General features: G+C 39.8%; 1 protein-coding gene across 1 annotated transcript; it reads left to right on the top strand.

The window, feature by feature from the left end:
• Positions 1-464: 464 nt before the first annotated feature.
• Positions 465-10,431, top strand: LOC145412075 (uncharacterized). The gene is made up of 5 exons (XM_080281996.1): positions 465-1,274; positions 5,863-5,986; positions 7,090-7,231; positions 9,248-9,306; positions 10,180-10,431. Exons 1-4 carry the CDS (start codon positions 465-467, stop codon positions 9,297-9,299), a joined length of 1,128 nt encoding a protein of 375 aa, XP_080138122.1. The 3' UTR covers positions 9,300-9,306; positions 10,180-10,431.
• The last annotated feature ends 2,620 nt before the right edge of the window (positions 10,432-13,051 follow it).

The raw sequence follows: 13,051 nt of genomic DNA, 5'->3' as shown, positions 1-13,051 counted from the left end.
TAGGTGGTACAGCAGTCTAAACTTTTAATGAATGAATGTCTGTACGGTAGGCTGGTAAGGATAACCATCTTTTTTGGGTGGTTTTAATAGGACCTCTGGATGATGTCATGCTCAACTTGCAACCCTCAACCTCGAAATCATTACATGAGAGGAAAGTCTGTTGAAAATTAAATGGCATTTTGTATTTTTCACATGAGCAGTATTGAAATATTCTGAGGGGATCCGAAGAGATTATTAATAGGGCAATAATGTCAGGATAATGGAGAATAGATGAGTTGGGAGTTTATACCGAATTATTGGAACCTCATCTCATCCCTGGCGAGGAGGTCGAAGAAACTCGTCTGCGAAACAAACATTACAAGACCCTCCTTGCCGAGATAATGGTGGCCCGCAGTTGTGACGCTAAACGCCCGTTATGGGAGCTCTCAAAACGTGTCTGATGTGCCGTAGAAGCGGAGAGTACCATGAGTGAGGCCCATTTGCGCAAGGTTTTGGTGGAAGATATACCCTCCCTTATAGCGTGCCACCACACCATAGCCAACCAGTCAGCTGATTTGGCCCCTGTGCACAGTGCCAGGGCCAGGACATCCGCCCCCGCCATGGACAAGAAGAGGGTGGCTGCTGACGGCCCATCTCAGGTCCTGGAGAAGAGGACGGTGGCGGACGGGGCCGGGTTAGCTGCCGATTTGAGAGACAAGCTCACATTCAAGATGGGTGTTGTGAATGGGATCAAGATTGGTACCACGGATGCAGAGGTGCACGTCCCCGCCCACAAGGTCACCACCAACAAACAGCAACAACAACAACAACAGCAGCAAGAAGAGCAGTGTTCCGAGTCTAGTCACGATTCCACGTCCAAGTCGGACCTAAACGGGACGGTGTGTAACGGCCACTCGGTGTCCGAAGCGACGAGCACGTCCAGCATCGCCGTTTCGGACACCTTCTCCATTAACTCAGAAAAGTCGTCGGATTCGTCCCACTCGTTTTCCGGTGCCCGGCCAAGGACAAGAAACACATCAAACAGTTCGCAAGGCACGCAGCCCAAAAGTGAGAATGATCTAAGCTCAACCAGTGACAGCCTAATAACCCCCGAGATATGTATAAGTCCCGTACCATCGACCCTAGACTATGATCTGAAAGTAGACTATGTAAATTACGAAAATGAACTGCAAATGTCGGCCATAATGCGACTGATTCAGAAGGACTTGTCAGAGCCGTACTCGATATATACATATAGGTATTTTATACATAATTGGCCTAAACTGTGCTTCCTGGTACGTAACTACGACGATTTGTTTGCGTAACAGCTTTCTTTGTAACGCGTAGGTCCAATACTGAGTTGATCCCTTCCCCCCCTTTTTTAATTGATAATACTGAATTATCATCATTATTAATTAGTATTAATATTAGCAGCAGCATTATTCTTTTTTTCATTATTATTTATATATTAGATTCTTGCACTCTCCAGATGATGATATATACTGTAGGAGGGGTCTTTCTTATGTAACCCCCATATTACAAGTATGGAAATCTTAAGCATGATAAACTCTGGACATAGCAAGAATTATCTGTGTAACACTGCTGTCTGTCTATCAGTTTATAGCCGTAAGCCTTAATCCCGTGAGGGGTGGCACACAAACAGCTTGCTTTCATGTCACTACCCTCTGCCATCAGGCCATCTGCACCCCCAGCTCACACACACCCTGTCATATCTCTATTTCTATCTATCTATCTATCTATTGCCAGACGCCATAATCCCGTACGGGGTGGCCATTTGACTCTTGAGTTATTTGTTTTACAGGGAGGGGCACTAACCCTCCACCAGCCCACTTGACGTGTAGGGAGCACGTATGGTTTGGTTATATGGTTACCACCCAGTGTTGTAAATGGTTTCTTGGCCTACAGGTAACCATTTGGCTTGTCACTCAATGTAAAGCCACCTGTAACGGAAAGAAAGGCAATAAGTAGTGACAGGAAAGATGGGAGAAATAGGAAGAGAGGAGGGCAGGCACAGAAAAGAATGATAAAGGCTAAGGAAGACGTTATCTCTATTTCACTCCAAGAATTATGTATGTTGTCAAGGTGAAGTGATTGACCTGTTCATTGCAATCACATCCTTTCTATGTATTTGTTTATTCAAGTTATTGCTTTGTCAGATTTTATGTAGCTTAAGAAGAGAGAGTTTTTATTGCTGGGCTGGTGGTAGAATCTTTACTCCAGACATGTAAGGCAGGGACCCAGTATTAAATATAGCCAAACCGCACTGTGTCTCTGGAGTTATTCTGTAGTGCCACATCTTACTTTTTTAGCACCATTTTCTGTAGATTTGTACAGCAACAGTATTTTATGATGGTTTGGGCTTCCTGTATAGCACCACTACCACCTATCATCATCATCATCATCATCATCATCATCATCATCATCCCACTATTAATGCATATGGTGTGTAGGATCTGTCTATTTATCTATAGCCTGGCCCCCAAATCCTGCAAAGGGTGGCCGCAGACAGAACGCCTCCAAGTTGCTCTATCACCCACCATTTGACTGCCTTCCCCCCAGTTCACTCCCTCCTCCCTCATATATATACTGCACCTCTCAACTCCATTGCTAGGATCTGAAGATGGAAACAGGAAAGAACAGAAGCATGAGACCTATCAGCAGAATGGCTTGTAAAGTGAAACACAAATTTTTTACCCATTCTTTCATCACCATCATACTTCTTCTCTGTCCATACTGCAAAAAATAGGAATATAATTTGTAAATCAGGTTGTTTTTTGGGGGAATGCTTGTGAGTCCCGTGGTTGTGTGTGTACAGTATGGTATGTGTTGGTGATTGTCACTTGCTATAGGACATTGCCCATACATGTTAAACCCCAGTACTTTCTTCCCTTAATTTAAATTTTGTAATTTGGAATGTGGCTTTATGAGTTGTGTTGATAATGGATGAATGTATTAACCAGACTATTTTTTATTATTGCATTATTATTATTATTTATTTTATTGAGTTATTTAAGAGGAGCCTGTGGAGTCACATGGAGAGACAGGCTGACAAATGAGGATATAAAGGAGCGTTGTGGTGTGGATGTGGTAGGAAGCGTTAGGAGGAACACACATGAGCTGGTTTGGCCATGTGGAGCGGATGGAGGGTGAGAGACTGATGAGGAGAGTGTATGTGAGTGAGGTGGAAGGGGGGGAGAGGGAGGGGGAGGCCGAGGATGAGATGGAGGGATGAAGTGGAGAGGTATATGAGAGAGGGGGGTGTAAGTTGGGAGCAGGGCAATGAAATGGCCGGGGACAGGGCGACATGGAGACGATTTGTTTGTGGCCACCCCGTACGGGATTAAGGCATCTGGCAATAGATAGATAGATTATTAATTTATTTATTTTGGGGGAAGGGAAGTTGGGTGATGATGATGATACCATAATTTGTCTTCTGTTTTTAAATGGTAGAAGGTTTTCACTTTATGTCTGTTAATGTATAAATGGTTATATTCATTTACATTGTATGTTATTTTTATACTGTTATGTCCTACTGAATGTTTGTCATACCGTCATTGTCACATTGGAAAACATTCTTATTCTGTTATGGTTTGCTTCACACATTACATTATCATTTATGTTTGGGTCTGGTTAGTACTTGGATGGGTGACCGCCTGGGAACACCAGATGCTGTTGGCATCCCTACGTGTCAAGTGGGGTTGGTGGAGGATTAGTGCCCCTTCCTGTAAAACAATTAACTCTAAGCCATTGACCACCCCATTTGGGATACATGGCGTCTGGCAATGGATGGATGGATGGATTTATTGTGTTGGATGTTACTGTCCATTGTTGTCAGTTTTGGGTTTGTGATTTCTTTTTCTCATTTCTGCCTTATACCCACCTTTATTATTATTATTATTTATTTATTATTTTTTGGATATTGTTGTGTTTGCTGTACGTTGTATTGTAGTTGGCTGGGTAGATATTGTAACACCTCTCTTTTGGAATATAATCAGCACATTGCACTTCAATATCCTCATGTGTGATATTGTAAACTGTATGTATCTTTCTATAATAGCCAGACGTCTTAATCCCATAAAGGGGCAGCCACAAACAAATTGCCTCCATGTTCCCGTGTCCACTACCATTTCGCATCCCTCCCTCCACCTCACACCCCCTTCTCTCATTTAGCTACCAGTCTCAGCACTTCGTTCATCCATCTCTTCTGTTTGGCTGCCTCCCCTCCTCCATCTCACACTCACTTCTTACATTCCATACTGTTTCTCTTCATCCATCTATCTCATCCTTGGTCTCCTTCCCCACCTCGCTCACATACACTCTCCTAGTCAGTCTTGTCAGTAGTAAAATTAATTTAAACATCATAGAAAAGCATGTTAAGGTGTTATATGAAAAACGAATCACTATGGAAGAGGTGTTACAAGGCTTCCTCTGCTGCCTGGAATATAGCTTCAATATCTTCATGCTTGTTATTAAGGCATCTGGCTATTGATAGATAGATAGATAGACAGACTTACCAATGCAAAGTGAGCCTATATAAAATGATACAATTGACAGAAAAGAACATGTATATTTTGTATTTTCCCCCCAAACTTCAATCTACAGTAGTTCAGGTCCAATTGTTTCAAATTGTTCTTTTTTAAATGGAGGACACTGGTAATCTAGTGTATGATTTTTTTAAATTTTGCTATTCCCTTGTTTCTTCATCTTCAGTTAAAGAAAAAAAAAAAGTGCTACCATCATGCAGTTCCATTCAGCTTTTGAGAGAGGTTTTAAGATGGAGAAGTTAGATGTGATCATCATTAACACCTTCAGTACTTGAGATTTTTCCAACATTTAAGAAAATTGTCTAGAGGTAGCAAGAAAAAAATGCTGTAGTAAATTGTGTCATTGGACTGAAGGGGTTAAGGTATGATTGGCAAAATAAACCACTAAGGAAGAGGTGGTATGTCATATTGTCATTGGGTAAGGAGGCTCCCTAACACCTCTTCCTGAGCAGTTTATTTGGGATATAGCTGGTTAACATCCTTCTCTATGTTGTTTGTGCAGATTATGGTGATTTTTTAAGATTTATATAACACAGAAGCAGAAGTGGAGAGTAAGGGGTAATAAGCAAAATAAATAAACCATGTAGGACAGTGTGTTAGGGAGCTTCCTTAACTGACAAGAATGCAGGCCTTACATAGTCCTAGGGTCATGTTCTGAGTGACATAAGACCCTCTGTAATGCCTGTAGCCGTTTATTTTGCCTGTTACTCCTTAACATTTTGTGTATTTTATATCATGTAAATATGAGCATAGTTTGCCTCAGAAATACACACAAGGATATTGAAGTATAATGTGTGGAGTGATTAATTTCCATCTTCTGTCCAATTACATGTTTTTTATTTTTAACTTTTAATCTTCCCCTCCATAGATGATTTTATTTCACTTAGTAGAGATTTTTTGACCTGGAGAGGTTAGATGAACCTTATTTAATGCTTTGAATACTTTACATCCATCCTAAGCCAAATAAAATTGATGGTAGTGAGAATAAAATACAAACTGCATCATTGGACTGAAGGGGTTAAGGAAGAGGCGCTGTGAAGTCTGTGCCACCGAAGCTTGTATACTTGTTGGTTAAGGAAGCTCCCTAACACCTGTTTCTAAGTGGTTTAAAATGCTTATTGGACCTTGCCATCCTCTTCTGTTTCATTTAAATAATTCTGACATCACAGTATGCTACATAAATAACATACAAAATGATACTATCCAGCTGTATTCAAAAATAAATCAGTAAGGAAGAGGTGTTTTGTAGCTTCCATAACCCGATGAGACTGTGGTATGTGCTGAAGAGTACAATCTCATATATCCTGCAATATTTCAGGCTGTTTCTAGTGGCGAGGTGGTTGGAGCGATTGTGTGTAAGTTGGACGTCCACAAGAAGGTGACAGTCAGAGGATACATTGCGATGCTTGCCGTCGATCACAGATTTCGCAAAAGAAAAATCGGTAATGTATCTGTGCTGCAGTATTCTCTTAGTCGTCTGATTATATGAATGGCCCTTAGTTTCCTGCTTATCCCCAGAAAGGATAATGGACTGCACAATAAGGCCAGTTTCAGCCTGCAGTTCACTGAGTCCAGGTCCAGAAGAGTATAGGACACAGCAGCAGTATTTCTTTAATATATACTGTATATGTACAGTTTATGTGAGTGGATGTATGGCTGTGTATTATTGGGAAAGAGCATATGGATAATGTCTGTTAAAACTGCTTCACTGCTGCATTTGATTTGTAGTATTTGATTTTTAAAAGCACTTTACTGCTGCATTTCATTCTTTGTCTTTGTAATGTAATATTTTAAAAATATTTCAGAGCAAGGGAGCCTCTATTTTAGCTTCATGTTTGGGCTTTTATGGAAAAGTAAGGGTCTTTCTTTGGTTGTTTCGTACCTAATAAAAATCATACAGTAAATTAATGAGTAAATGAATAAATAGGTCAGTAAAGAAGTCCTCCAGCATTGTTAACATATAAATGCTTAGACATTTAAGAGGTGTTCCTGGCACAAATGGCAGTCTCAGCATATCAGCATATACGCAAAACTTAGTGCTATAGTGTAATTATTATATGTCTGCTGAGTATAAGAGAAAACAATATGACAATATCCCTATTCATTGTGGTAATATAACTTGTAATTTAGACTGTATGAATACTTACCATAGACGACTTTTATTTGTAGAGTTTTAATATCACTTAAATTGGATATTATGTGTGTCAGTGTGAGAGGTTTTGTTAAACATACACCAGTTGTGTTTACAGGTCCCATAGAGAAGCTGATGTGTAAGACCAAGGTACACCATTTTCTGTTGAAGATATTATTAAGTTCTGTACCTTCACTTATACGTATTACTGTAGTATTGTTATTATTATTATTATCATTTATTATTATTATTATTATTATTATTACTACTACTACTACTACTACTACTACTACTACTACTACTACTACTACTGCTACTACTACTACTACCTCTGTTATAGTTATTGCCATTACTTTCATTGTTCTTGCACTGACTCAAAAGCTCATCAAGGTAGAACTAACATGTATTTTTCAGGTTCGAACTTGGTGCAGCGAGCAATACGAGCCATGGCCTCGGATGACGCAGATGAAGTGGTCCTGGAAACAGAGATAACCAATAAACCGGCACTCAGGTTATACGAGAACCTGGGATTCGTCAGAGATAAGCGCCTCTTCCGGTATGTCACGCCTTGTAGTCTTTAGTTTGATCTCACTACTCCTTCACTTACTGCTCACCACTCACTACTGACTACTCATTACTCAACTGCCCACTACTCACTGCCCACCACAAGTACTTTATGCCCACTACTTACTACTCGCTGCTTTCTGCTCACTACTCACCACCCACTACTTACTGCCCATTACTCACTACCTACTGTTTACTAGCGACTGCTTACTGCACACTACTCACTGTTATTGCTCACTACTCACTCTTCACTGCTCACTACTTACTACTTAGGTTATGTGAAAACTTGGGATTAGTTACGTGTAAAAGTCTTGCTGGTACACGTTATATATTTTATTTTCTTGAAGCACAGATGATTTATTCATGTACAGTACTGTATTTATTTTTAATTATTAGTTTATTTAGTACAGTACCAGTTCTGGAGGATTTGGGTTACTATCCTTTTTACTCTAACTTGGGCTAAAATTGCCATCTTTCCACCCTGAATACTGAGTTGTAAGAGGCAAATAACACTAGAATATGATCCTGGTCATGAAGAAGTGTTATGGAAAGGATGTAGAGCCACGTTCTGCTATTGAGTTAGGTGAAATGAGATGCAGACTGATCAAAATTCTGACCAAGTTACAATGAAAGAACTATAGTATTAAGAATGATTAACCCCAGATTTTTTTTCTTTTTTCCCAGGTCATGTAGTTACACTTATAAGACATGTGATAGTAATGTGAAGCCCTGTGTAAAACGACTCATCGTTTATTTTCTCTGTTCTTGTGCCATCATAAGGAGTGTGTTTGGTTATGGGTATTAACTGCTTGTTTTGATCCTGTAACTTCTGTATGAAACAGGGATGTGTCATGTCTCCATGGTTGTTCAATCTGTACATGGATGGGGTAATAAAAGAGGTACAAGGTAGGGTAGTGGATGTTGGAGTGGCCCTGGTGAGAGAGGATAGTGTTTGGAAACTCCCTGTACTGTTGTTTTGCAGATGATACTGTGTTGTTGAGTGAAGACGAAGGGGAGCTGCAAGGCTTGGTGGATGAGTTTGAGAGAGTGTTTAAGAAACGGAACCTAAAGGTGAATGTAGGGAAGAGTAAAGTGATGGTCTTTGAGAGAGGTGAAGTTAGTCAATGTACAGCGAGGTTGGATGGTGAGGAATTGGAAAATGTGAGTACGTTTAAGTATTTGGGTAGTGTGATGAGTAAGGATGGAGGTTTGGAGGGTGAAGTGCTTGAAAGGGTACAGCAGGGAAGAAAGGTTGCTGGTTCCTTGAAAGCAGTGATAAGAAACAGGGAAGTGAGCATGGAAGTGAAAAAGTTACTACATGACAGTATTGTGATACCAACTCTAACGTACGGAAGTGAAGCTTGGACATTGTTGGAAGGACACAAGTCAAGAGTGAGAGCAGTGGAAATGAGTTATTTAAGAGGAGCCTGTGGAGTCACGTGGAGAGACAGGCTGACGAATGAGGATATAAAGGAGCGTTGTGGTGTGGATGTGGATGTGATAGGAGGCGTTACGAGGAACACACTGAGGTGGTTTGGCCATGTGAAGAGGATGGAGGGTGAAAGACTGACGAAGAGAGTGTATATGAGTGAGGTGGAGGGGGAAAGAGGGAGGGGGAGGCCGAGGATGAGATGGAGGGATGGGGTGGAGAGGTATATGAGAGAGGGGGGTGTGAGTTGGGAGCAGGGCAGTGAAATGGCAGGGGACAGGGCGACTTGGAGGCGATTTGTTTGTGGCCACCCCAAACGGGATTGAGGCATCTGGCAATAGATAGATAGATAGATAGAACTTCTGTATGAGGATTTTGTTTAATTTCCTCTCAGTACTAACATTTTTTTTATTTTTTATTTGGCATAGGAGAGGCTGATAATAGAAACTGTGATCTACATTTTATTTAATAGCTCTGTCAATGAAAGGAGTGTAGTATAGATAGGTATTCAGCTTGTAAACTATAAGGAATTTGAAGAGGGGGGAGGTAATTGATATATATAATTATTTATTTTTTCAGATACTATCTTAATGGTGTAGATGCACTGCGGTTGAAACTATGGCTCAGATAAAGTAAAGGTAAGGCCTGAGATTGCTCTTTGGTGTAGCTTTGCTTTCCTGGTATGCACTGTGGTATTTCATTTAGTTTATTACGTGATTATTTTTGTGTGGATTTTCTTTGTCATTCATGCTGGCTATAATTAGACTGTTTTGTTTCCTTGTATATATGTATTTCAGGTGAACACAAGAGTCTTTTGTTTAATTGGGAAATATTCTTGCAGCCATAGCATTATTTAGTTTAATTTTAGAATGTAATGTTTCTTGTGTAACTCTTTGATTGTAGGAATGCACATTACAGGGTATGTTTATTTTAGGCTAACACCAGACTGTATTATTTACCTGAAAGATATTGTATTATTATGTGGTGATGGTGACAGTGACAAAACACCAATGCTCATATATAGTGGGTGGCAAATTGCAATACACCATCATATTGATTAAACACCTCTTAAGAGTAATGCCTCCTAGCCACCTCACCACTGTGGGTCTACAACTTGTGACAGTACCACATAGGTATACTGTATTTACTTTCTGGAGTCTCACACCCTGACCTGTTGCAGTGGGTGCACCAGTGACACTATGAAATGGCCATGATGAGTGACCTATTTGCAAAATGGCAGATTGTAATGTATCATCTGGTTGATTAAACATTCTGCATATGTTAGTCAGTGATTATGGCTGCACTAATGTGAACCCTCTGCTGCCCCCATTGCAGTGGGCAAGGTTGTTGGAATTCGTAAAGATATATATGCAGTGGTCTCACATCTTTTAGACCTGCAGTGGCAAGTGGCTACATATCTGTGCTCTTAAAGGTGTTATTAGACTGGATGGTGTACTGCAGTACAGTACTCACAATAAGAATAATGTAATACTCCTTTATTTGCCTTACAGAAACCAAGCCGGGTATTGTACACTGATGCTACCGGGACCCACACCAAAACACACTGGATGGTCCGTCTTGGTGTGCTTGTGTGTGTGTATGTGTGTGTGCGTGTGTTGGTGTCCCCATGGCGCTACCTTGCCTTCCTCAACCCTACATGGAGTCCAGCCAATTATTAACCCTTTCACTCCTGTGATGTATTTTTAAAAATTATATTCTCACTATCTCCAGACCATTTAATTCTGCTCTGGGGAGAATGATTAAACTGCAATTCTTGAACACACTTATGATTGCTTGTTTGTTGTGACTTATACTTGGTTTTACAGGAAAGACAATGAGAGTGCTGAATTTCACTTCCTCTTGTACCATTCCTTTGTTTATTTCATCTGTAATGGTTCCAACATACTTGGGTATGTCAGCCCTGGTCACCTAATGGTGGTTGTGCACACTGCATGATCTCTAGCAGCCTGTCTATTCAATCCCGTATCCCTGATGTCACAGTGTATGACCTCATCCCAGGTATCTTTTGGTCTTTCTCTTGTAACCCTGCCCTTAACATTCACACCTCTCACCTTCTCTCATTCTGCAAAAAAAATTGTAAGTTACAAGAGGGAAGTTATTATGTGTTCTATTTTTTACAGGAAGGACAAGGAAGGTGTCGTGTAAAAGCTTCCCTGTCTGTTGTACCTCTTGGAAAAAACAAATTTAAGCTACAACAGGCAAACAATCGTAAACTCAGCACATCCTTGTTTTATCATTGGGATTCGTATTTAAAAGCAGGTTCCATTCTAGCATCTGTATAAGCAAGAAAAAGAGCATACTGTATAGGCAAGAATAGGAGCAACTGTATAAGCAAGAAAAAAAGCATATAGTGAGAAATTAGGCACTACATCAATTCTGTGACTGAAAAATGTATAGGAAAAACAAAAAGGTTCCATAATTCTTTTTGAAGGTATAAAGAGCCATTATATAGCAAGGGTGTGCTGAATAGTCGTAAATCCCACTAATGAAGAGATTGATAAAGCCTTCCTGTATACCTTTCACTATAGAAGGTCTCCCCCTAAAAATATCAGAATAAAATCGTCTGGAAGTAGCAAGAATACAGATCCATAAAATCTGTCATGGGGCTGAAGGGTTTAGGTTTACGAAGAACATGCAGCGGAAGTCTTTATCTTATTTAGTTTTCTTGTTACTGTAATTTTTCCAGCGTTTATTATTGTTGTTTTTGTGTTTCCTGTTTTTTTTTTTTTTTTGACCATTGATTTGAATTACTAACTTGATTCAGGATGATGGTAAATATGTCAGATATATTTGTAACTCTTTCAGTTTCCATTCGTGCAACTACTGGGTAATTATAATGAGATTTCTTGAAATGGAGGGATTAAATTTAGCTTTCATTCCCATTCCCATTCTCTGTGTGTCTGTCTGTCTCTCTCTCTCTCTCTCTCTCTCTCTCTCCAGACTTATTCAGCTTAGGGAAGACTTGGAGGTCTAATATCAAGGTGTCACATTCATCTTTATTATTATTATTACTGTTATTATTATTATTATCATCATTATTATTGTTATTATTATTATTTTATTATTATTATTGCTCTCCATATAGCTATTCAGATTGAGTGAGACTTTGAGCTGAAGGTATTAGATCTAGCCTAGCCCAGGGCTCCTACACTTCTCATGGGGGCAACACAGGATTTGATGATGATGATGATTATTATTACTATTATTATTATTATTATTATTATTATTATTATTATCATCATCCACATTACTTCAGATTGAGACTTAGAAATGAAGGTATTGTATTCAAACTAGCCTTTACTGCCATCTTTACTATTATTTATCACTATTATTTTCAAATGACTATTCAGCTTTTATTTTATACAGGGACAAAAAAAAAATGCTTGAGTGTGTGTGTGTGTGTGTGTGTGTGTGTGTGTGTGTGTGTGTGTGTGTGTGTGTGTGTGTGTGTGTGTGTGTACCTATACTCTCTTCACTTTTAGGTGTAAACTTGCCATCCCTCCATCATGAATGCTGAGTTGTAGCAGCTGATTGACAGTGGAATATGGTGCTAGTCACAAAGAAGTGCAAGAGGCATGGTATAAGCTAAATTAAAGATCTGGCAGTAGCAAATATAAAACAGAGGAGCATATGTGGTAGTAGAGGGGCATACTTGATCTATCTATCTGTCATTTTATCACTATCTGCATCTATCTATATCTATCTGGAGGTGGAAAGAATAAAATAAGAATTACATGTGGAGGGGGAGAGAGGGAGGGGGAGGCCAAGGATGAGATGGAGGGATGGGGTGGAGAGGTATAAGAGAGAGGGGGTGTAAGCTGGGAGCAGGGCAGTGAAATGGCAGGAGACAGGGCAACGTGGAGGCGATTTGTATGTGGCCACCCTTTACGGGATTAAGGCGTCTGGCTATAGATAGATAGACACATACATACATAGCCAGACACCTCAGTCATGGAAGGGATGACATTGAAAGGGTTAACATGTCTGCCATTATCTGTCTTGTTTTATTTTTGCAATCTTAAATTTTCTTCAGCCAAAACTTTGAATTTGGGGGGTTAAATATAGTCATTAACCCCTTCAGCACGAGAGGCCTTTTGTAAATTGAATAGCATTGTCCAGTGGCAGCCAGGGTAAACACATTACCTCCCAGATCCAGGGTTATTAATTACATTATTATTTTTAATTGTCACTCTGATGATGTGCTGTTTTTTCATTTAATTGCCACAATAAAAATAGATCAATACACCTAACTGTATATTTATGGCCACCTCTTATTGGATTGAGGTGTCCTAACACAGATAGATAGACAGAGTATTTATTATTTATTGTTATGGCACCTTTAGTGGGTAATTAAGGCGCTCC

The sequence above is a fragment of the Coenobita brevimanus genome, chromosome 11, assembly GCF_032717465.1.
Source record: "Coenobita brevimanus isolate Jiangsu-jjx chromosome 11, ASM3271746v2, whole genome shotgun sequence".
Classification (NCBI taxonomy): domain Eukaryota; kingdom Metazoa; phylum Arthropoda; class Malacostraca; order Decapoda; family Coenobitidae; genus Coenobita; species Coenobita brevimanus.
Note: the sequence above shows the minus strand (reverse complement) of the source record. Positions and strands in the feature narration are given on the sequence as shown.